We start from the raw sequence: 26,154 nt of genomic DNA on the forward strand, positions 1-26,154 counted from the left end.
TCCTGAGTCCCGACTCCAGGATAAGTTGCATAACATACCGACTCCGACTCTTTGGACAAAAGCGTGGACACTAGCGTCATCGAACGTCACAAAATAGATCTCCCAAGTCCAGGGAAACCATAAATTTGGGCGATGCCATTATCAACACAAAGTTTGCGACATCGGGCTGTAATACGCAATTTCTAAACTCCTTCAAAGCGTAACTAAAAAATGCTCAATTCAAAAGCAGCTCAGCTAGAAAAAAATCTTGCTGTAAACGGATGTTGACCAATCGACTTGCTCAACACAGCTGTCTGTAACATTTCGGTTTGAACAACACAAAACATATCGTCTTGTTTCCAACAATCCTGTACTTCGTTTATTGCACCCCACCCCACACGATACGATAGGACTCCAGTACGATTAGCTCTCGGAAATGAAAAATAAATAGAGCAGCAGTTAAAATGGCGATAAATGATCTACGGCGACGCTTCAGAACACTGTAATACGAGCTGCTACGTGAGAATTATTAAATATTGCCTGCTATACTGATTCGGTGAAAGATAAGTAAGGTCAGGGGAAAAATTAAAACACTGTATTCTATACGGAGCTAAATGTGGCCAAGTTCAATGGCTACTTATATCGATTTGCTGAAAGGTCTATAGTGTGGCTCGACGTATGATTATAATATTTGGCTATTTTTTTACTTTCGTATAGTATCAGACAAATTGGACTTGGCAAGTTTTACATACACTTAGCAAAAGGTTTTAAATAGAAAAACAAATAAAATATTATATGAACTTCCTATTTTCTGTAATAAACAGGAGATCACCAAAATGAGCGGTCAAAACAGCTATTGCGACCAGCGCCCTAACCAAATGAGGAAGTAATCCAAAATGCAAATGTTTCATTAAGGCAACAAACATAACTACAATGACATTGGGCAAAAATCAAAGGGATCTTTGATTGGGTAAATCTTTTATCAATGGCTGAGAAAAAGGTCTGATATGCTTCACGATTCGTATTTGGCGTACTGTTTCTGGATTGAAACACAATTCATACGTAGAAAGAATATCTAAGCCCGTACAGAAGTAGGCAGTATGTTTAAAACGTTTTCGAATAATAATAAAGTCTCGCACACGAGCTAACGCAAAGACGACATACATAGAAGTTAAAGATGGGTGACACCCCCAGGCTACAGACGCTGTTTGGCTGCGAGTTTGCGCTCGAAATGCGTCGGGAAGAATTAAATAACACCGATCAAGCAGACACTCTCTGGTCGAGCGGGCAAGACGAAAAGACGAACGAACGAGGGAAGGAGGGAAGGAAAAAAAACAGGAAATAAACTCTGTTAAAAGGTTTTGTATCGAGACACTTTGAAATAGTACGGGAAACGTTAAGTTAAAAGAATTTCTTTGCGGCGTCCTCGCGCGAGGCTCTGAAAAAATACAGAATAAATGATTGTTATTTTGAGTTAGTACAACAAAAAACAGTGTTATCATTAGTAGTCAATATGTCTTATAATTAGCAACTGTGAAATTACAATTCTAAAAAAAATTGAGCATTTCAAAGATAGAAAAGTTTTTTTTTTTTACCAAGGTCCTTTTTACCTCCGATTTCGCGACTGGAAAAGTACAATTCAAACAATAAATTACTCGACTTTACCGGTCTCAAAAATAAAGAGCTAATTTGAACTTGATAATAAATTGCAAAGCCAAAAAGGTCCAGTAGATTGATGTCATTAACTGAAGATGATACAAGCTCGTATCGAAACGTCCTAATTATCAAGATGATGTCGATCTACTCGACCTTTTTGGCTTTGTAATTTATTATCAAGCTACGTTACAGATCCGTGCATAGTGTACCCAACTTTATTTTAACTTTGTTGTTAGATTATTAGAAAGCAGCCGATTTGATTAAGCAAATATAGCCTTCACGGGTCAAACTATAAATCACAAGGAGCAATTTGAGCTACTGCACTTGAACTGCTGCTGTAGAAAGATACAATTTCGCATTTAGGTTACGAAGATTGAGATAGAAAAGTGACTACGCGACGACAGCATTTTATTTCGATTCATGCTAGACATTACAGAGGGCCCGATTATTTCGTTGGAAATGTGGAGTTTATTGTAAGTCAGGAAAAGCAACATGTCCGTTGCGCGAAGTCGTTCTATTGGTTTTCAATGTAAAATGCACCATACACTGCGCCAAAGTTGCTTTGTTTGTTCTTTAAAACTAGGTTGATGACGCTAAGGATATATTTTTTGCTTTCTTTGGCATTTTCATGCATTTTTTCAATTATTTACTACATAGAATGTTTTATATGGCAGGCTAATGCACACCAATTTTAACATTGTGGTCGGAAATATTTCGCAGAAAAAAATAAACCTAGGTAATGTTTATTTTAAAAGGGAAGTTATTCTACCTGCATGGGCGAAATAAATTCTTCTGTAAAAGATTTTGAAATATTTGATACAAATTCAAGTTTCTTTGTCGCTTAACTCCGATTTTTTGTTAATATTAAATTTATCGATTTTGCAATGCGAGTATAACAAATTCCGAAACACTGCGAACCTTCCGATTAAATATTTTCCTAATAATACTCACTTAAAAGTGTGGTAGGCGATAATGGCGATCACTTGTACAAGTGCGATGACTGCCAGGAATCCCAGCGACACACACGACGGCATTTCAGGTTCGGGACATTGTAGCTTAGGTGGGTTGTTCTGTTGAACGTAATTTGCAACGGTTAAAATGAGGTTCTTATTAGTAACTTCGGCAGCAGAAATAAATAAAACAAAATTAGGCGGCGAGCCTTAAAGGGGATTTAATATCCAATAAAGGGTGCAAACCATTTCGAGAGAAAATTAATTGTAATTGCCTAATTGCACTTGGCGAAAATTAATGTTTATATGTTGACCCGTCATTTTGACAAATGACACTTGAATTATTTTCCCCCAAAATTGACGATTTATTTTAGACGAACAAAAATAACATAAAGTGTGGCATTAAAAATGCTTCGACTTTTAAAGAAATACTCTACTTTCAGTTACTGTGGCATCAAAATGCTTCAACCGTTGGATAATGACTGTACTTATTAGCCTTTGGTAACTTGTGTTACCCCTATGTTATTCTGCAAGCGTTCGTTCACCCCCAAATTTTCGCTCAGTATTCGTTTCTTCCTCCTAGCAGCTGAAACTGGGCATATTCAAATTATAAACTTGCATTTATATAGGTTAAGTTGGAAAAACAATACCTTGGCACAAAAGAGAGAGAGAGAAAAAAAGATATTCGAATTTAGCTTGAAACAACAGCTTTACGTTACAGAGGACGATCTCGCTTAACCCTTAAAACAGCTGCGTCGAACACCAAGAACCCTGGTGAAGAACCACTGGTGTAGAATAAAAACGCTTTCACCGCTTGGCAAATGCCTTGCCATGCACAAAAGCTATAGCGAGAATGACGGTTTGTAGATGTTTATATACCTGCTTATTTTGCACCCTTATCATGGTGTTCTGCATCGAGTCCAGCTGTTCCTGCATCACCCTGAGCTGCTTCATCTGGTCGTACCCACCCTGGTTACCCCCTGCACCCCCTGTAGCCCCTCCTGCCCCAGCACCGGCCCCTATCCTACTGATGGACTGCGACACTGCGACGATTGTGCTTCGAAGGTAGGTCACATCGCCTCTGCGGGAGGAAATACACAGTGTTACTTTTTCGTAGTAAGAATTTTGAAGCCGATACAACAGTAAGTAGCATTTTGAACGTTTCGAATAACTCTTTAAACGTTTTAAAAATAGTCGAGAAATTGTTTGAAACAAAGAATTTTTCGAAACGTTCAAAACGCTATTGCTACCTATACTGCTGTATGGGCGTTTATATTCTTTGTAAGAATTTTTTTACTACGCCTGTAAGAATTTCTTACTACGTCTTACTACAACCTCCAACCATTATGCGTGCTTTGCTAATTTGGACATCCGGGCACAATTAAACACCTGGCTTTGGACATAATAAGGAAGTAAAAAGTTTAAAGATACTTTAACCATTGGTATCCAAACTTTTAAAAATAGTTTTTTTTGTGGTCATTTTTTTTGTTATTTTTTTTTGTTGGTTTTGAAGTTTGGGAATCAATGGATTAATACCATTTGATTGTAAGAATGTAAAAAAATAGGTTTTACCTCATAGCCTCTATAAGGTCCAGGGACATTTGCTGAGAGTCCAAAATACTCCTGATGTCTTGAACGCCAGCGTTGTTATCAGTTGTTTTGTCCTGGTTGAGACGAGTCTCCTCTATTTTGTCGAATATGTCACTCTGCTTCATTTCCATGTTCTGTATCATCTCAACCATCTGCCTTGCAAATCAATAGACAGATAAATTACTGTCTTTGTTTTATTGCTGATATGTCCTAGTGTTCCTTTTAGCAATTTTGCGTCAACTTAACTGAGATAATAATCTTATGTATAGTATAAAGCAGGGGTCGGCAACCTACGGCATGCGGGATGGATCCGGCCCTCCAATGTAAATCATCCGGCCCGCCACCTATTATACAAACTGGGCCCGTGGCCATTTTCCCATATTTTATGGCAATTCAACAACTTTAATGCAAAAAAAAAAATTCGCGCTTGAAGCAAAACTTTCTGTGCATTGAGAGAATCATTTTAGTTTAAAGGCGCCATCACATACCCCGCAACTATCAGCTATCAAGGTTTTGCAAAATTAACAAAATTATTGTTTCTTTTAAATATAAAAACAACAACAAGAGTTTAACGGCCGCATTCAAATTATACCAGCTAAATTAACAGTTATATTTATCGCATCTTCTAGGGATATATTTTATATCTTTTCATTGTGATCATGTACAACGCTGTGTGGACCCAAATATTAAACTAAACAAACGCAATTTTGTTAACGCTTTACCGCCTTCTTCTTAAACTTTATTAGACTCATTTTAAATTGCAAATTCTATTAAGGCCTCCAATAATAGTTGTTGTAATTAGAAACTTAAAAACTACTCGTTTAAACAACAAAAATGTGAGTTAAAATTTAGGACGGCCCCATCAAGATCTTTACCGGATAGGTTTTGGCCAACGAAATCGGAAATGGGCCGACCCCGGGTATAAAGTGTTTCTTATGACAGCCACTTTATTACACAGATAAATGATAGACCTATACGGTATAAAATTTGCTCGTCTTCCAGGGCTGTGGAGTCGGACTCGGGAATCGACGAGTCGGTTTGTTTTTGCTGGAGTCGGACTCGGGACTTGAGTAAGAACTTGTAAACTACCCGAGTCCCGAGTCCGCAGCCCTGGTCTTAACTACCAAGTAGTACAATTCACAGCACATTAAATAGGACCTACCCCATTTGTTTTTTGATCAAGCTTTGAATCTCAAAAATTGATCGCAATTCTGAGCTTCCACCACCTTCAAACTGAAAATCAAAAACATGTTTAAACAAAAGACATTGAAAATATTCAATTAACTACATATTCAAGGGGTAAACAATGGCAACAAGTACGTTTAATAATGTGGCTTATTTCATTGTGGTACAAATATAGAACAACTTCAAATACACAGTTTTTTGTGTACGATTTTACCCAATTTAGCAGTTTGGCACTTTGGAATAAATAGAATTTTAAATTATACATTACAATATAGCCTTCGGTTGTGCATTACAATATTATTCGGTTAATCAATCATTGGCTTAATTAATTTACTCCCCAAAATGAAACTATCTAGTTTCAAATAAAAATAGTTTAGGCCAGTTGCAGTAAAATTTTTACATGTTGCCTGCCTGCAGAACTTATACTACTGTCCTGTAGCTAAAGGTAATCTAATCACGCACATCAGCTGAGTATTTACCAGTTCATCTGCATGATATTCAGGGTCCTTGCGAGCCATGTCCGGATGTTGCTCCTTGAATTGCTCCTGCTCTTTTTCGAATTCCTTCAAACTCTTCTCGTATTCCTGTTGGAACTTGACTTTCTCCTCAGATGCTGGATCTGCAGTTGCTGCCTCCTCCTAACAAAAAATGTCAAATATTTTGAAATATTTTGTCGAGACCAAAGTGGACCCCCAATAGTTCAAGCACAACTCTTTGTATACTATTTGTTACAACAAAATAATACAGAACTTTAGCAAAATAATATTTTTTACGTGAAATATCATTTATCAAGTTATGTAGACCATTGAAGTGTTTGTACAATTTATGTTACAACCAAATAATAGCAAACTTAAATGTTTTCGATTTTGACAAACTATTACAATTGGGCCTTTATGTAAAAGTAATATTTTGCTATTAGTCTAAAAAAAACTTCAGATTTTGGAAAACTTACCTCTATTTTCTCATGCAAACTTGAGACCAATAACTTCAAGACATCGTGGTCATCTATAGAACACAGTGTGAAAACATTAAACAAATTAGAAAACAACATTTTAATCAATAAAAGTTTTAGAATATAACATTTCCATTACGGTACCTGCTAGACCGCCTGTTGCAGCAGTAATACCCCAGTAGTAGTTTTTAGGGATGAACATATTTTCCACTCGGAAACAAACCTCATAATCTTCAACATCTGTGTTACCTTGATCCATGCTCACCTGAATATAATTAGTTAAATGAGATGTACCACAAACAATTGGGTTAACATGGCATATTGCACTTTTACAGGGTAATGCTAAAAAAAGTTTTATTAAAATGTTATTTTATTTCGTAAAATTATGAGAAACATTAGAAGCATCGGTAGCTTAAACCATCGCATGAAAAAGCTATTTACACCTTTGGATTTTATGTTACATTTATTGTTCAGTATATTTAAATATTAATATTTTTACTTACTAGTAAGATATTATTGCTGAAGTTTATTTTCACTTTGACCGGATAAGGTCTGTTGCGGAAATCCCTCATACAACCACCATTTTTTTGATCGAGGCCATCTCTAAGTAAGAAAAAGTACTAGGTTTTAACTCAGTACATTTTAACTCACTACATAAGCAGTATTTATACACAATACCTAAATGCAAGAAGTTACATATTTATTTGTATAAAAATACAATAGTAAGTTGCACAACAACAAATAATCAGTTTGGCTGCAGTTTTTAAATTATGCATGTCATAACCAGGGCTGCGGAGTCGGATTTGGGACTCGGTTTATTTTGCCGGAGTTGGACTCGGGACTCGAGTAAGACCGCGTAAAACTACCAGAGTCCAGGGTCCGACGTGCGCATTATCACATTTTAAAACTGTTATGGCGACAAAATGTAAGTTGTAAAAGTGTAATAGCAAATGGTGAAATATTTTTAAACCATGTAATGCGGGTGGATCAATTATAACACCAATATTAGTGGATTGCAGAAAATCCACCTTAATCTAGTTGCGTAAATGGGTAAGATACAGGCTGTAGAGTCAGAGCTGGACTCGGGACTCAACAAAATCTTACATATATTCGGACTCGGGTATATTTTTTTGGCCAGAGTCGGACTCGTTTTTTTTAACCGACTCCGCAGCCTTGGTCATAAACCATGTGGTAAGTTCTAATTACCTTTAGAGGCAACCAAAAGACATAAAAACCTACCTAAATAAGTTGTATTATTAATCACTATAATAAGCTAAAGATTTAGGTTGTAACAAAATGTTTCAATTTATTAAAAACAAATTACTTAATATTTTATATGCTGATGTTGGGTGTATTGTTAACTTACGTTGCATGGCTGTAGCTTATCGTTCCATCATTCACAATCACATAAATATAAGGGTTGTTCTTTTTGTTGTCGTTGTCAAATGAATCAAAAAAGATACCCATTCCCTTCCAGTTGTCCATATATCCAAACACAGTTCCTGGCTGGTTTGGAGTTTCAACAAGCCAAAGAACCTATTTAAAATTGGAAAGCTCATTGGTTTGTTTGAATTAAAACCATTAGTATGTCTCCAGTATATTGTTTACAGTTTTTAAATAATGAAAGATGACTTATCAAAATTCTTATAAAGAGAGTTGTAAGCTACCTGAAATTGTAATGGTAAACTTAAGGTCTTCACAAAACAGATATATATATCATTTTTAGAGTTTGTGCTACAACCCAAATGTACTCAATTTAATATGCCTACCATTTGCCCAATGCACATAGTTAAACAATAAAGCATAACAAATAAAGAGCTCCATATTTTAACTTCACAGACTTTAAACCTCATAAAATGGTAACAATAGCAAAAAAACAGCACCAGACTACATATATTAACATCTGACTCACCAAACCATCAGCTCCAACTTTTCCTCTTCCATGAACCCTGAAATGCAATTCGGCTTCCCATTCATCATAAGGAAACTCGTACTTGGACCAAACTCCACCCTTCTTTCCTCTCAGTGATGGAACAATTCTGACTTGCTCATCCCCGGGTACAGCATCTAAAGCGATAAAATGATGATATTGTGTGCTGTTGAACAATGATCAACAATGATGCAAATTACGAAAAAAATGGGTGCTGGTCTAAAATCCTACCACAATTATTAAATCAATGCACAATATTTGGGTTAGGGTGCCTTATTGCATTCCACTGCATTCCCGCCAGAGTTCTTTGGCGTGGAATGCTTGCCAAAAACTACGCCAGTATGTCGTTTGGCGTGAAATATCGCCAGCCTAGTTAATTAACAAAGAAAAATAGACATTTTTGGCATATGTATTGTCCTATTCTGGCGTAGGATTTTAGCTAAAACAAATTTTGGCGTAGACCTTTGGAGGCCACAAATTATGGAATGCAGTCAGGTTAGGGGGCTCATTAGCGTTTGGGTGTGAGTGGGTAAAGTATTACCATATTTAACATTTAATAATTATACTTGACCCAACCTAACCTAAATCGCCAACCCACACCCTAACCCAAATGCAATTCTTGTTAAATGATTACCCTATATATTGTTCAAATGTGCAATTATAATGAAATATTTACAATTAAGCACACAGGAAAACAGAAAGGTGGTTAAGCAAACATAATTGTTTCAGGCTTCGCTGCTTTCCTTTTTTTCAAAGGAATTGAAGGACGTTTCATTAAACAATCCAATACACATTACTTTCCAAAAAAAAGCGGAAAACTACAAAGTTTAAGGTGAACACGACTACAAAGGCTGTTTGTCAAACGTGTCTCAAGAAGGCAGGTTGTTTTATAGACCAACGACTGACCGAAAGAGCAAGTTACGTTACCTCCAGTGTGATTCCAAAAAGGTACGGTGTTGTCAGGTTGCACTAGGTTAGGCCCCTTAAAGCTGTACCTGAATTCATAGCGTGACCTGTACTGCTTGGTTTGGGCCCACGAACAACAAACGAAAACACACAGAACACATACAGACACCCGTACAATCATGGTCGCTTCTGTTTACAAAAAATAAAAATAAGACGCGATTTCAATTCTGTGCCACTTGTCAGTGATTATTTCGCTCTAGCGAGAAGCGGTGTGACGTCGCATGACTTGTACCGTCTGGCAACGTCATCATAACCATAGCCGTAGGGTGCGAACACTATACACAGGTATTATCTCCGTTTTATGATACTTTTGCTATTTAAACACATGCACAACACATTTGCAGCGTATTTGAGACCCATTACCGATAGCAATAGAAGCAGATTAAAATATTATTTGAGATATCATTTGTGCTGAGTAACCCTTATTTTGCACGCTCGAGTGCTAATGGTTTACCAAAACATTGAAGACTTAAACTTAATATTTTTTCCGGAGCACTAAGTGACTATGTTTGATTTTATGAATTAAACTAATATTGTGGCTTTGGCACTGGAAGAATAATATGCCGAATAATAAAGCTATATTACACCCCTAAAGAGATTATAAATACCGGACATTTGAGTGAAAGAGCATACCGCTCATTAAATCTTTGAGCTTTTGACAGGTTTGATCTTTTTACAAGATCAGCAAAATCGTTTAATTCAAAGTGCATTTAAAACTATCTTTTTAAATTTGTAAATTTACCTAAACACTCTGCTTGTGACAAACGCGTAGAAAACGTGTTTATTCGAAATAAAACGGCGCAAATGTGAGAAGAACAGCTGTACAAAAAAAAGTAGTAAAAGCGATGTGGCGTGTTTCCGGGTGCGAGATGAAACAGTGAGTCAGAAAAAAATACATGAGACTGTCCAGCAAAAAATAAAATAAATCCAAGCATGATAACAAGTTAAACCGGTCCGGTTATCTCATTTACATTACATGTTGCAAAAAAAACTTGGGACAGACCGTATATAGAGGAAACATGATTACAACAAAATGTAGTTGCCGTTTATGATTTTATCTTACACAAACAGACAATTCAATTCATTTTATCGTAAATCGCAATCAACGTATAAAAAAACTCAGCGGCACTTTTTAGTGATGAACTGTTTGACGAACAAAAAGCTTAAGTAAAAAATGAATACTCAGGATGAAAAATGCGACGTTGTATACAACACCCTATACACATTTTGGCGAAAACGCAACGCAGTACTATTTATGATGAAAATATGAAATAAAAACGACGACGGGGTCAAACAAGCGAAGAAAAAAAACGATTGTAAATCTTTACGGAGCCTTACAATTGTAAGGCCCGTAGTCAAGGATTATTACGTGTTTAGCTTTTTTAAAGATTACGGGAATTTTAAGTTATAAAAAAATATTGAACCTCTTGCAAATATCTTTAACAAAAATACAGCAAAACTCACTGGATGATCTATTTAACTTGGCAAGCGCAATTCAGCAGCCAACGCCAAAAGTGGCAAGAAAGCGAAAATATTTTTAAAAAGCGTTCTCCACATGTGTATTGAATGCTGTTAACCGGAAAAATTACAGAAAACTAAGAAAAATAAAATTGTCTGGGATAAATCGGACTTTAAAAAAATTTAAACCAGAACACCTTTGTTAATATCAAAATGAGTTCCGTTCAATCATATTAAAAACTCAACAAATCGTGCAAGACAAAAACATTGCGCACAAACCTAATGCCACAACCAATAACAGGTTTCCGTAACTTTTCCAATATCTCAGCAAAGTAATTTTAATTTTTTGAAAAAGATGAAAAACGAACATAAAAATTCTAAAGTTGTGACCTAATTTTCTATTCAATTCTACGTCGATTCCATAACTCAATGACTGAAGCATTACGTTCGAACTAGAATAAAATACCCGCATATTTGAGGGTCAAAGGTCAGGACAAAATCTGCAAAGCATCAGGGTTCGCTTCTACCTTAAATTTTGTGCCATTTGCGCAGACCAGAGGTTAAACAATATTATATTTAGGGCCATTTTACTGATTTTCGATTATTTCCTAGTGTGGATAATTTGAAAGTCGGTATGATTATAGCACATACGCCCGGTAATTATCACCCGGTTTCTTTGGCCACGTCAAAACGGGCCAACTGCCTTCCATCCCTCTTGCAAAAAGTCTCAAAACCAGGATAAAAATAGCTTTAAAAACGTGTTCGTTGGCCAATAATACCACGGATATAAAAATGGATTTCGACCAATTTTGAAATCGGCCGCACGCCTTGCTAGTTTATACAGCAAGGCAAGACAGATTAGCCAAAATATGATGGAAAAAATGGCCTCAGCATGTCGATGACGCGGCGATGACGTTTTCGGTGACGTCAGTCTCCAGGAGCGGTGACGTGTCATTGGCTTGCTGCTGTTGTTGTTGGTTGACTTCGTTCTTTTCCACGTTTAGCTGGTTCTGTAAACGGAAAAATATGTTTACTTTACTTTTTTTGAAAACGAATGGCGACACAAGGATTGTTTGCTTCTGTTTGGGGTTAGTGATGTGTAATGGCTGTGGTTAGAAATTGGGTCAGGGTGGAACTATTGGGAAAGTTTGTGATAAAGTTAGGGGTTATGTAAATCGTTGTTTACGCCACATTCTGGTCATTTAGGGCTTCCCTCATTTCAATAACGCTATAGGCTCACAGCTTATCGCATTCTTCATCAAAGTCTAGATTTATTATTTTTAAGGTATTGTACAGTCTTCTTCTTTTATATACCTTTCAGTATAAGCTGGCTAACGCATTCTCGTTTTATTTTGTAACATTGTTTTTCTGGATGAAAAAAATAGTGCAATTTTTGTGAGTGTAAGAAACTGGCGCTTTTTATCAATGTTTATTTTATCGATCGCAGGCCGGTTGCAATTAGTATCGAAAACTCTTAATTTACTTAATGGCTTTAAGAAAGGTTTCAGCGTCTTAGGGTCGCACATTGGTAACGCGGGGTCAACCTAAAAGTGAAAAATCGTGCTAAAATGTTTCCGTGTTCTAGACTAGGGATTGCATATAACGAATACCCTTGTTTCTGTCAAGATTTAACTTAGTTTAAAAATTAAAGCTCTTTTGATAATTGTTACACTTTACAACTTTACAATTACCAGAAGGTGTCAGACACTTGAAAACAAAGCAAGGCTTACCTGTGTTTCAGTGTTGCTTGTGATGGTGGGAAGGGAGTCGGTGATGAGGTTGGAATTGATGCTGTAGTAAGGAGTGTTGGAGGAAGCCGAGTAATTCCTGAGGAGGTTCTCGAGACGCTCCTCCACGCACCCAGCAGAGATTCTCGCCTCTGCATCCTGATCCCAGCTGTCCTCCATCGTGGCGCAAAGGATTCCAATCACCTTACAGAATGTGATAATTTTTCGTCTCGAACGATCAAATTATTCCAAATGAATACATCATTGATTCGGTATACTATATCCTTTAACTTTGATTTATACCGGTATACTATTAAAAAAAATGTGACTGCAGAACAAAAAACTTCGAATCGGTTTGTTGAATTAAACACCTAATAATTTGCAGCCCTAAACTATTTCAGAGCAAATTACCCATGGTGTTGTCGCTATAAGTGAAGGATGTAATAAGGTCTCTCACTTTAAAATTAATATTGTTTTCAAATATTTTTTACAGTAAGGTCATCTCGACTTGACAAGTGCAGAAAGCACAAGAAAAACTTAAATTTAAACACCTAAACTATTTCAGTGCAAATCACTTAAAAATAGTTTACATTGTGTTGTCGCTAGTGGAAAATGTAATAAGGCCCTTTTTTTTCTAAAATTTTCATTTTTTTTAAATATTTTTTACAGCGAGGTCCTCTGGACTTTACAAGTACATCATTAGGGCAAGTCATCTTCAAATTAAGTAATATTTGATAAAAAATAAGCCCGATCTCAAATCAGTTGTTCAAAATACTTTAGTATAAAGTGATTTTGGTCAAAAGTGTTAAGATTAACAGTGAGCTGGTTAAACCGCATTTTTATGTAAGTACTTTATGACCTATTTAATTGTGTGATCATTCTATGACTTGCGTTCAAAGGTCACTGAGCACATGGTGCCTTGACATTGTGGTTTTCCTTACGGCAGTTGGTGTTACTACCTTATCGCGGTAGGAGCTCATTTTGTTAGTTACTTGTAACTTGTAAGTGTTTGGCAATGATGTTTAACTTACTGATTCTGTTTCTGTTTTATTAACATTGTTTTGTATTGATTCTGTTTGAATAAGGAATTCACTTGTTTAGGCCTTCGCGTGTTTTAATAAATTCAAGTACGTGTACACTGATAAAGACTTCAGTATCGGATCGGATCCATTAGTTTTCAAAAAGATTTGCGTCAAGTACAGTCATTTGAAAACAGTGACTCAAATGCAGTCAAATCATTGACAGTACAACATTGCGAGCCAAGACTTTGAACAATAGGTTAAAAAGTCAATATAACAAGTGCAAAAATCTAGAAAACGCGTCAATTACCTCGTGTTGTCTCCACGAGTTGGAGATGTATGGCCTCCCCTTCCTGTCAGCGACGTGGTCCTGCATTTCTTCCAAGGTCGGATTTTGTCCGAGCTCCTTCTCATATGGCATCGCGTACACGATCGAGTAACCTGGCCAGACATAAAACAATAAAAAAAAAATGACCGAACGAATGCGTTAAACAGTGGAATTCTTAATGCACGCCTGTTTTCTATTTTGCCGCAAAACAGCTGATACCTTAAAATCTTACATCGCACAGAAAACCATTTTAAAAATTGAAACTTTGATGATGACGTTTGATCAAATTGGAACTTTTTAATGACGTTGAAGTAAATTATAACTTTTTAAAACGCTCAAGCATATTAGAACGTTTTTAATGAAGTTTTTACAAAATAGATTTTTTTTTTAAATATTTATACAATTTTCAATCAGCCACCGACAACTAATCCCTTAAAGCAGGCGTTATGTTATGACACATACGAAAATGTGCATTGAGGACCGTGATTTACAGGTTACAATGCGAGGCTTTTCAAACAACTCTTTGTTTTCCGCCATCGCCCTAACTTTGATAAAAATAAAACGTCAACATGAACAAGAACGGCAAAAATGTGCGAGCAAAGTACAGTACGTACCCGGCGCCTCGCTGCATCTGGTCAGTATCTCCCACATGATAAGGGCGAAGGCGTACATGTCGATTCGCAGAAAGGCGTCACGGTGAAAGTTGATTGCTCCTTCCAGGATCTCCGGAGCCATATAGCGTCTGGTGCCGACCTGCACACAGGGGCGTTGAAAAGTAAGTTTCACTTCGCACACAAACACGAACGCACGCACATACGCACAAAATGCAACTTTGAAAAGGTTCCCGCTAAACAGGCCGTGTTTCACGTAATACAGGCGGCCCTTGTGTGTCACATTGTCAAGCGATGTTACATTTCTGAACAGGTGAAAAAAAATTCTAACGCGCATAAAAAAGACACCCAGTTTACGTCATAACTAGAAGTCTAAAATAGGTTACCTGAGGAAACCGGAGGTTATCGTTCGATGTGTGTTTTGGGCAATCTTTTTCTCATTTTAAGGATGGTTAAAATAGAAACGGGAGCGTAATGTCAGTTAAATTCTACTTCAAATAACATTGGAAATTTCTTGACAGGGTCGCTGCTATAATATGTTTCTTCTGCTTTAACAACTAAAATAAAATTACTCCGTTGTACAAACAAACTAAATTCCCGAGTCATACAGCGTCTGGTGCCAACCTGCCACGCAAAGGGCGTCGAAAAGTAAGTCCTCACTCGCACACAAACGCACACGCGCACAAATTTAAACTTTGAAAAGGTCCGGACATTTTTTTAGAGTCACACAGACATGCATTTGGCAACTTTGAAACTGGTATCTTTTTGGGCCGTTTCTCTTTTGGATTTTCAAGTTGAAACAACCAATTCGCAAACACGCGGCAAGTTATAAAGGGGCCTGGCACTCTATCACTGTTTTAATTCAATCACTTTGTTTTGTTGTTTGTTTTCAGAGGCTTACAATGTTCGATAATATTGGGCGTTTGTTCTACATTGTTTCGTGATAGTGTTAAAATGTGAAGCCAACCCTAAACCATTCTTTATCGCGTCAATTAAAGTGGCAGTTTTATGACGTGAAGTTATTTAGCATTATTTTTCATGTAGATGAAAAGGGCCTAGAGCCCTAGAATCTAGGTTTTCCAAAAATATTTTATCTGAAATTAATTTTCAGTCTTCTTGTCGAGTAAATCAATATTATAAAAAGTGATATCAAAGTGCTAGTTATATTATGCTAACTGACGTGGCCAGCTTTAAACGAAGCTGGATTCTCGATATTTTTCCATTTAGCTACTAGCTTTTGAAAACAGCATGAAAAAACTAACAGGTTTAGTTTTACAAAAATGACTTGTAAACTGAAATAAATCTCTCTTTGCCGTGACGCACGTAATGCTAATTGTTGCCTATATATTGAAAATAGATACTAATTACACAGTCTGAGGTTATCTGCCATGTTAAAGATGATTTTTAATCGAGTTTTTTAAAACGTAGAAGACATGTTTTTTATCATGAATTCGACTGTGAAAAACCTCAAGATAACAAGGAGCAATTGATTGCCTTATGCGGCGAACACAGGAAGTCAAATAGCACTGTACATCACTTTGAAATGTCAAAATAGCTCTGGCGGCATTGAGATACGTCATTGCGCAGAGTGGAAACATAATATCAAATAGAAAAAAATTACAGCAATTCGGTGTGAACAGAGGAGACCAAACGTCAAAACTTATTTAAAACTTAACAAACAATCTAGTTAACTTATTGTCTTCCTAGGGTCCGCGAACCCTTGGGGGCTCACTATATCTAAATAAAATTCCTGATGAATTTATTGGCTGGGGCACACCCGTCACCCGTCCTACTGATTTGAACATAAAAGAGTATTTAACTCAACAATTTTGTGTACAAGGGTCTCCCGCTGACAATTATAGAAAAAGGAAATATACTCTTTTCCAACAGTTGGCAAACTTGACTGTTTAGTTAACACATTTATGACAAAATTAATAAGGTTATTCAAATTATCAGAATCGCTGCATAAACAAAACACGCTGTATAAGGCATCCTCAGTTTCAATACAAAACAAACAAATATATAGCAAAATGTCAAAAACAAAAAATGTTACATACGGCAAGATATATATATATATATATATTCGTGTCAATTTGATAAAATAACTACGCTTTTCAACTGTTTTTGCCAAACAGATCAAATATCATTAAAACGTAATTCGATTTAAATTTCACTTAAAATAAAAATTGATGAGGCACTTGATTATAAAAAAAAAAAAAAAAAACGTGGCTGCCAGGTGACAACCTTTGAGAACCGCTGAACTAACTAGATGATTATATGCTCGTTTTTACTACCATACAACATTAATATAAGTTAACCAAACATAACATATTCGGTTATAAAAAAAACAATTTGGGTAAAACAACACTAAGTACCTGTCCGTGACTTTCGCCAGAACTTTCTCCCGGGTCGAATTTGACTGCAAGTCCAAAATCGGCAATACAAGCGGTCAAGTCCTCCTTGATGAGAACATTCTTGCTTTTAAGGTCGCGATGGGCAATGGCGGGCTTGTAGCCACTTCTAGATCCTCTACAAAGTGAAAAAATAAAATATTTGTGATTCGTTCGAATTAAAATAAACTGATAATATGGCGAAATGCATATTAATGTTAAAAGCTAGACCTAGCCGATTCTTGGTCGAAGGGGTGAGCTTCTCAAGCTATTAGAGGTTTTTAGAACTTTTATCGTCGGCTTTATGTGTTTTGTTGGACGGCAAGATTTTGTTGTTGAAACACATATTAAGCTTATTTTATTATTACTATTATAACTAGAACGCACAAGGTTGACACACATTTTTATCAAATAAATTGAAATACGTTTGAAGACTTCTTAAATACATAAAATTGGATGCCTTGACATGTTTAGAATATGGTTTGAAAATAAAACAGGATAAACGACATGGTCAGCCCATTAACAAATAATTTTGTTTTACCACAGCATTTTTTAAAAATTTAACTCAATGCACACAAAATAAACGCAAAGGTTACTTAAAGACTTTTGGAAAAACATAGCGTTTCATAGACTTTTCCAATATGTATATCTATTTAAAGGCAATCAAAGACAATTTAGAAATCAAAAAATTGTCAACCCTGTGTCCGTAATATGTAAACGTTCAGTTCACGGAGTTAAAGAGGGCAAGTTACACAGGTTCTTTGAAAAGCAGTAGGCTACTTTTTTCTTTCAAAAGAAACAGGCCAAATGGAATTTGTTCTATAATATACAGTAATGTTCAGAACAAAGTTTTCGTATTTGAACATTTTAAACCACCAGATAATAGGAAGAAGACCTTAACAGTCAGTGACACAAAACTCATACATATTATGTTATTATGAATCCAGATGCACAACGAACCTGCAGACAATGTCCCTGTGTAGAAATGACAACCCAGTAGCCATTGTTCGGATAAATTTCAGGGCTTCATCTAATGTTAGGGTTCGAACTTTGAGAAAGTCAGCCAGAGAGCCCTGCAGTAAAAATGTAACAAGTATTTTTAGAAAATCCACCACAAATATAGAAAGTCCAAAGGGAGTTTAAATCTTTGTTCTGAAAACAAAAAAGGAGCAAAATTAACAAAAACACTTGACCCATGCCTTCTCTAACTCACTATCCACTATAAAAATAACGACCATGTAATATCAACTACATAACATATTTTAATAGAACTTTTACACTCGTTGTCACTATCCACAGATTGAAACATTTATATTTCTTCATTGAAACATTTATCCAGACTTAAAATACTGCTAGTTGTATCAAAGGTCACTTCCATAATGTACACCGATATTGTCCGTATTGGCAAAAAAACAGGAAATTGGTTTACGAAATTTCTCCAACAGCTGTAGATAAAATTTAACTACTGTGGAACCTACATGTGTGTGGAAATCGGTAATAAGCCACAGCTCCATGTCCACCCCTGTGCCTCTGCAAGGTGCAGCAATGTAATGCAGGATGTTGGGATGTTCATGCATCAGCTCTGTTTCGAAGATTTCTTTCTCGTTTTGCCAGGATTTTTTGTCCTGCAGTTAGTAATGATTGTTGGCATCTTTGGCTTAACTCAATTATTTTCTTTGACTGTTAAGGCCTAAGTTAATTATTTCCTAATTATTAAAAATGTGCATGTATAAGACTGTAAAATATAAATCTGTGTTCTATATAAATAAACGTTTAAGTAAGCAGTATTGTTATAAATTAAAGGTAACTTCACATATAAAATCTATGTAAGATTCCATAAATTTTAAGTTAGTTTTTGTTACATAAAAACAAAACTTTTCAGGCTTTATTAATTTTTATAGTTAAAAAAGTGCCTGTCACACAAAGTGCCAAACCATTGCAACCGTTTAACTCAAAAATCAAATCAAAAAATCGGTGAGTCAATATGTAAAAAAAGCACAAAAATTACCGACAAAAAGAAGATTTTGACAGCTACATAGCGATCTTGCAACTGAGCCTTCCAAACACAGCCATATCTGCCCCTGGCCTTCAACTCAATTAGCTGGGGGTACTTCAGTTCTGCTGGCATCACCATTGTCTGGATGGTTGACGAGGTCATACGAGATGAAGGAGTTTCCTTTGAGTAAAAAAACACTCTTAATATGAATTAGATGGGTAAAATTAGAGATGCTGATATTCCACTGCTATCACTATGCCGGCCTCTGTAAGGTGTTGCCTTTATGTAAAAGAAATGCTCTAGAGATAGACCAATATATCGGTTTGCCGATGATATCGGCCGATATTTGTTTTTTACCGATATATCGGTATTGGTCATTATGGTCAATGTAGGTCGATACCTTTGACAATATTTTAATATGACAATATGATATAATTTTTCCTGTACAACAAACAACTTACGTTTCTTTTGATCAAAAAAATTTGGTTTTACCATTATGTCAAGGCAACATGCAAAATAACAGTTTAATAATTAATATACGTATATAAATTAAAACGTTATTTGAATTTCATTTTTAATTAATTCAGGAACATTTCCCAGGTATATAAAAAAATTGGTACAGTATCGAGTATCGGTTGACAAAATGTAAAAAAATCTGGTATAGGTAAAAAAAAAGTGATATCGGTTTGATCTCTAAAATGCTCTCAAAATGAATTAGATCTATGTAAAAACTAGAGATAAACCGATAAATAAAATTATCATTTTTCTGCTCTTAATGACATATCAGTATCTATAAATTTAAGCCGATACTTTTTGCAAATATTTTATTATGAAATATTTTATAGCTTTTCATAAAAAGCAAAGTAATTTTCTATTGTTTTTTTTCCACTTCGCATCATGCAAAAAAAAGTTGTAATCACTTGAGTGGATGACTTCACTTGAGTGAATTTAAGCCAGCATACTCAATAGACTCATTGTACTTAATAGACTTAAGTAATTTGGACAAATACTGTGTATATATATATTGTTTTTGTTATTTTTGTGTTATTGTTTAAATTAGACAAGTTTACAAGTTTTAATATTCTAACATTTCTTTTTCAATGACATGACTTGAAGCTCTCATGCTAACTTGAACAGGACTTTTAAGTTGTTATTTAAAATAAAATACTTGTTAGCCCCATGTTAGGTAATTTTTTGACTTGGCTGTGTCTTGCTTACAACACTGTAAACACACCAAAGTTAACAAATCTTTTAATTGTTCTACATTATAATGCCATGTATTTCACCAGGTCAATTAAAATGTATGAGGTGTTTGTAAATAGATAGTAAACTATATTTTTTTAATGCTGAACACTACGTTTGCGATGTAATTTTTGCTTAAAAACAATAATACCTCTACACAAAATGATATATATTCAACAAGTTTCTAATTTGATTTATTGACTAACCACACTGGCAATTTCCATGCCATCGAACGGTTTCTTTCTTCTCTTGTAGAGGCATACAGCAGAAAATATGACAATAATGACAAAAAGTGCAAGAAGGCCATACAGAACTCCTTGAATCACAGGACTGTCTGAATCTATTTCTTTAGTTGGTTCTATTAATAAAAAGTTAACAGTTATTTTAGGTTAGCTGGTATATGTTGTACCTATTTATAGACAAAATGTGTGACAATAGTGTTGTTTTATACAAAAAATAGTATCACAAAATTTAAGATAAACACACTTTTATAGTGTTCAATAAAAGACACATATATGCATATGTGTATTGTACAACAAATGTGATTTAGCCCTTCTGCAGTAGCTTTTTTTCTTTTGATAACAATTTATATTTAAAATATTGTAAAAAAAATTACAGTCTACAAATCTAATTCAAATGGGAAAATTAATCATCAATATGCAAATATAAACAAACATAGCTTTTTAGGTAACAGGAAATCTACAAAATGTGATATGGTAAAAATTAAAACAATTGTTAACTTGAATTTTACTAACAAACCCATTTCACATTTTTATTATTATTTTTTTATTATAATCCATTAACATACCCATATCAATGCCTTCGTCGGCTTTTTCAATAAACATGAAGTTCTTGTTACAGTTCTGGGCATCGCAACAGCAGAAGATCAAATTGTTTTTGGACTTCATGTTACCAACGCACACATTTCTATACATAGAGGAAATGACTGATGAAGAATTGAAGTGCAAATATTGGAAAAAATTTTACTACAGATACAAAAATATATATTTAAGTTCTTTAAATAAACCATGTCTATATGAGGTCGCAAGTTAGTTAATTTTACATAACGCACAAGAGAACATTGGTTAGTTAGAGCAGTGGTTCTCAACCTTTTTATATACGGACCGGTAAAATTTCAAAACAAATTTTGCAGACTGGAGGACCTTTAAAAAATCAAAATCAACCCAAAATTTAATAACGCAACAGTATGCAACTAAAACACTTTTTAGCTTTCACACACAACTGGTCTTAAAGTTTAAGACTTCAACGAGTTGTAGCCTACATTTAAACAGTGGGGCACAACACTTGCAGCATTATGACGTGCGATAAAGTCCAAAAAAAAGTAGACCATCAACTCTATGTTACGTCACAAAGCTGCAAATTAACTTTCTAAATTTGATGGACCGGCGGTGGGAACCACTGAGTTAGAGTAAGGCATTTTATTGTAATGTTCAACTAGTGATAATTGTGAATTGTATGCTTTAGCTAACTGTAGAACTTTGGCACGCAGAACTCTAGAGTTATACAAGTAAAACTGTTTTACTTTACAAGTTACGCTCAACTGAAGACTGTTCGAAAATATTGTAATGTAAAGGTGCAGACAGTGGTTATTAATATATATACCTAATGGTCTGTTTATCATCAAACACATATATGCCGAGGCAATTTTTAAATAGACTACTATGCATATGTGGTTAATAAAAAATTAAAAAAAGTTTGGGTACCTCTGGGTAAAAGAGACAGGCCAAGTGAGATTTGATTTATTTTCATTATAAGGTGGGCATTAATTGCATCTAGGGCCAAATAATGGCAATATGTAATGAAGTCACGACAGTGCATCGAACTGTACTAAAAATGACCTCTAACAATGGGTTCAATTCCAGAAAACTAAATTTAGAATCAAAGATATACAAGTTTTTATTGTTTCACAATGAAAAGGTGACACTGAAAAAGCATATACTTCAAAAATGACCTTTTTACTAAAACCTATCACTTACTTTTTCTTACAGGGAGCCTGGTTTGTCCAGCATCCTTTTCGAACGACTTTCACGTCAGTTGTATTCGACCAAAGAACATAGCAATGATAATCCTCTGCATTTTCTAGTTTGGAGCAAGCCGCACCTGTCCTGTTGCATGTATTGTTTTCTGCTTTAAACTCCTAAAGAGAGAAAAGAATTGATTCAATTTCCTACGTTTTAAGCAACGGTATTAAACAACAAACGACTGGGGCTGTGTACTATATCGGATAGGTGTGTGCGAAGCCATTAACCCTGAAATTTTATAGATTCTACCAAGCAGCAAAATGTTAATTAGGCTAGCTTTGTAATAAGTAGATCATAGTTAAGCATAAATTTTTGGAACAGTAAGCAGAATACTGGCGACTTGGCGCCCATATTGGTGAAGAATCAGCTAAAAAAAAAGTTTTAGTTAAAATTGGACTTTTTTACTTATTACTTGTTCAATTGCCTTGTTTTAACGCTTAAGAACTTTGTTAATGTTTATACATTTGTTAGGTGAATACAAAATTTACCTTTAGGGAAGATACCAAAAAACATGTAATTTTTGGCAAAAATGCTTGTCACCAGAAGGCTGGCAACATTCTGACTGCCTGCCTTGGAAAATCAATTTTGCAAAACCTAGAAATGATGTTATGCTTCACATCAAACAAACTAAACTAAACTACTTGAGGCCAAACATACACATTGGCCTGATTACTTTAGTATATACCTGTTTCTTTGGCAAGCAATACTAGGCTTAAACTTATCACAATATTGTTTAGTGAGACAAAGTATATTGTACATTGAGGAAAGTGTATTGTACATTAAGGACTTCAACTGAAATATTACCACACATTTAATGGAAATAAAATTTAGATTAAATCTTAGACAGCAAAAAGTTATCTGATTGTGCCACATGGGTTTATACTAGCCTAGTAGCCTGAATTTTAATTTTTGTGAAAGATAACATTAATTTTTGTGAAGATAACCAGTGTGCAGTGCTAAATTTGTAAGTGTGCAGGTTAGGAAAGTCGGATAATTCAGATCAGAATCAAAACCTGATGGCAAGTAGTAGAATAGGTACTCGTCCAATTCTACATGGTGGTGTCGGTATTAGTCCAATACTAGAATACGAATTTAATAAATATAGAGATTCCAGCATTGATTTGCGATCAAGCACAGCAATTTCTACCTTGAAAAGTAAATTTATCAAAAAATAGTAAGATAAACACTTGAGGTAACTTTTACTTTCTTTTAATTTCTAACTCGAAAAGCAAACTATACTTGAATACTCTAGAAAAAAATAATTGTTTGTTTTTTAAGCATAAAGTGTCATTGTGATACTTTTCGCGCAAAATATCAGGTATTAGAATATAATGAATTGCACAACCCTAGTGTAGTTTCACAAACAATGTTAAATGAACACATGAGGTCGGAAATTTAACTATAACTTAACTACCAATGTAACTAGTGTAGGTGTACAATTTATTATACCTGGTGATGTATCAAAAAACTAACCACATTTTCCACTGGAATCAGCCACTTTAAAGTTGCAACAGCCAACAAATTAAACAAAAAAACTTTAGTGCTTTCATCTATAAAACTTACCTCTTCTGTACATGGATCATTCACACTGTCATACGTTGCAGTAGAATAGTGGTCACAGTGTATATGATGTAAAGAATAAGCATGGCCGACAAGAACAAGCCCTATAGCGACATACAGGAACATTGCTCTAAAAAAATTAAAGAAAAGCTAAAATATTTTAAACCCCATCCTGTTCAACACTGAAGCCGGAAATAGTAGAACACCAAACAAAAAGTAATATTGTATAAATACATATTGATACTTTTAGTTCCAAAATAAGCATATGCTTTATATGCACGACATAGTCCAATTTATTAGATTTCTACGAGATTCTAATGTTATTTACAAGATGCTTAACAGCAAACACAATTAGTAAAGGTAAATAGTTTGCGGTCAAATGTTAATAAAAATGAGAGAAAACGTTTTTCTCACGTAACGGCGGAACACAGGGCAACAGCCATAAATTTTAGTCACCATTCCACACACAGTCTAGTCTAGCACACTTCCTTTCAAAACGCCAAAATAATAAGTGTATTTTGCGTGCGCGTTGAGCTTTCCGAAAACGACCCTGTATAACTTTAACTGCACGTCTTGAAATATGTGAAACAGCACGGTTTGCTTATTACAGCGTCAAACTTTCAGCCTGGTGCCACAAAAGACCCGAACCAAGCCAAACAAACGCAGAAAGCGCACAAAAACGTCCTGAAAACGGCGGCCAGGCGGCGGCAGGCAACAATACGTGACTAGACATTTGGACGCCAAAGCGCGACGCGTTTTGCATCACGTGACAAAATGAGAACATTTGGTCGTCTCGCGGACCTGACCTCATATAAAGGCTCTTGCAGTTGCCTGCTGTGCACAGAGTTTAGAGCGCATAGAGCAGGGTTTCTTAACCAGGGGTGCTCGCCCCCTTAAGGATGAGAACTGTTCCAAAGAGGTGCGGGGATGTTGAATCAGACGATCAGACACTGAAAATGTATTACTGTAATTGATTTATTTGCACGGTTAAATGTAAAACTAACTTACCTGATAGTATTGTATTATTGTGTTATCATTTACTTTTATAAAAATAAAAATTACATTGGTTTTGTTATTATGGCAATTTTAAAAGGGTTTGAATTGGTTGGTGATTTTAAAGGGGTGAGAGAATTGGTTGGTGATTTGAAAGGGGTGCAACAAGGGAAAAGGTTAAGAACCACTAACATAGCGCATGGCAAGTTTTGCTACATTTTTTTTAGCAGATTTTTAACCAGAGTCACCATATGCAAAGAAATAGAACGACTCAAAAATGCAGGCCAAATATATTATTCAGTTAGAATGCCAATATTCGGTGTCAGATTACGAGGACAAAAAGTGGCCAACGCCTTCCTTAATAATAACGTTTGCCTTCACCAACCAAATAAATTTTCTTCCTACAGGTTTTACGCTTACGGGGGATATCGCAATTTGTCTATGTCTGGTATATAGCCTACTGTCATGCCAGTTTAAAATAAATACATAAATCTCCTAAAAAGTCACTTGAATTATAAATACTATTAAATTTACGGTTAACAGAGTAGAGCAGCGCTTCTCAACCGGTGCGCCGCGGCGCACTGGTGCGCCATGGAAGGTTGCCAGGTGCGCCGCGAGTAAAATAAAAAAATTTGTGATATGTAAAAATTATTTTTTACTTTTCTATTAAGTTTAGCTCATTGATTCCACTGTTCTTTTAAGTACAAAACACAATAAAACCTCCAAAGAAACAGCATCTAAATCAGATCTATAATACCATAGTATTAAGACCACCGACATATAATAACTTCAACTTCGCAGTAATAACCACGACAGAATAAGATCTAAAATAGTCTACATGTGACCTAAACATGTCGAAATAAGTCCAAAATTAATCGGAAAAATACATAACGTCCTAGAATGTAAGGAAAGGGTATGGGATAATTGAGGGTCACCTGTTTAGCATTGGACATTTGCTGTCGACATTTAGGCGCCGCTGTTTTGGCCCTGGATTTTTTGCCCCTGTTTGGGCTTATGGGGTAGTTTGTGATGTTAGCATTTGGGTTAGGGTTGAAAATATTAGGAAAGTTAGTGATAGTTATAGGTGGGTCTTGGGGTTAAATAAAAGGTTATATAGGCAATATTTTGGCCATTTTGATCTGATTTTGATTTCGTTAATATTACGACTATTAGGTATTAGTCCTTTTTTCGCCTTTTTCCTAACTGTCTTTATTCCGAAGTTGCTTTTGTTCTTATTTTGGTCTCAAGGCTAGAGTCCCTTTAAAGATATGCAACTATAAAGCCTATAGGACCAAAAATTGCAAGCAATTTAAAAGAAATACCGGTACACCTCAAAAATTCCGCACTCCCTTCCCTCGCAAGGTGCGCCGCGGCGTTTCCAAATGTCTCTACGTGCGCCACCAAGCAAAAAAGGTTAAGAAACACAGGAGTAGAGTATACTAAAGTAACCCAATGATTCATTCATCACTTGTAGGCTGGTTGCAGAATTAGGCCTAAACTTTAACCAGCAAAACCAAAAATATTTAACCAATCGTTTTCTAAAAAGCCATACTTTGTTTTCTGTAGTTATTGTCTAAACT

At 35.4% G+C, this 26,154-nt stretch overlaps 2 protein-coding genes across 2 annotated transcripts; both read right to left on the reverse strand.

Annotated features, from left to right (window-relative positions):
- Nucleotides 1-1,287: 1,287 nt before the first annotated feature.
- On the reverse strand, nt 1,288-9,329 carry LOC146145692 (protein ERGIC-53-like). The gene is made up of 12 exons (XM_083389756.1): nt 9,170-9,329; nt 8,225-8,379; nt 7,679-7,848; nt 6,816-6,915; nt 6,457-6,577; nt 6,313-6,365; nt 5,840-5,992; nt 5,338-5,408; nt 4,158-4,331; nt 3,465-3,666; nt 2,587-2,705; nt 1,288-1,417 (listed from the first exon to the last, which is right to left on the reverse strand). The coding sequence occupies exons 1-12, from the start codon at nt 9,327-9,329 to the stop codon at nt 1,381-1,383; spliced, it is 1,515 nt and encodes a 504-aa protein (XP_083245882.1). The 3' UTR covers nt 1,288-1,380.
- A 1,591-nt stretch (nt 9,330-10,920) lies between these two features.
- Nucleotides 10,921-24,176, reverse strand: LOC146145693 (activin receptor type-2A-like). The gene is made up of 12 exons (XM_083389598.1): nt 23,585-24,176; nt 21,977-22,137; nt 20,788-20,906; nt 20,186-20,337; nt 18,750-18,917; nt 18,220-18,366; nt 17,702-17,814; nt 16,727-16,880; nt 14,355-14,493; nt 13,723-13,853; nt 12,397-12,597; nt 10,921-11,676 (listed from the first exon to the last, which is right to left on the reverse strand). Exons 1-12 carry the CDS (start codon nt 23,705-23,707, stop codon nt 11,554-11,556), a joined length of 1,731 nt encoding a protein of 576 aa, XP_083245724.1. The 5' UTR covers nt 23,708-24,176; the 3' UTR covers nt 10,921-11,553.
- Nucleotides 24,177-26,154: the final 1,978 nt, after the last annotated feature.

This window comes from Ascidiella aspersa, chromosome 5 (assembly GCF_963924565.1).
Source record: "Ascidiella aspersa chromosome 5, kaAscAspe10.2, whole genome shotgun sequence".
Taxonomy (NCBI): domain Eukaryota; kingdom Metazoa; phylum Chordata; class Ascidiacea; order Phlebobranchia; family Ascidiidae; genus Ascidiella; species Ascidiella aspersa.

Coding starts and splice junctions, on each gene's coding strand:
- LOC146145693 (XM_083389598.1), bottom strand. CDS start 23,707: ATGTTCCTGTATGTCGCTATAGGGCTTGTTCTTGTCGGCCATGCTTAT. Junction 17,815..18,219: donor TTACCGATTTCCACACACAT/GTAGGTTCCACA, acceptor TTTTTACTGCAG/GGCTCTCTGGCTGACTTTCT. Junction 11,677..12,396: donor CAAGCAACACTGAAACACAG/GTAAGCCTTGCT, acceptor TTCCGTTTACAG/AACCAGCTAAACGTGGAAAA.
- LOC146145692 (XM_083389756.1), bottom strand. CDS start 9,329: ATGATTGTACGGGTGTCTGTATGTGTTCTGTGTGTTTTCGTTTGTTGT. Junction 6,366..6,456: donor TGCAACAGGCGGTCTAGCAG/GTACCGTAATGG, acceptor TGTGTTCTATAG/ATGACCACGATGTCTTGAAG. Junction 5,993..6,312: donor GTTTGCATGAGAAAATAGAG/GTAAGTTTTCCA, acceptor TGTTAGGAGGAG/GCAGCAACTGCAGATCCAGC.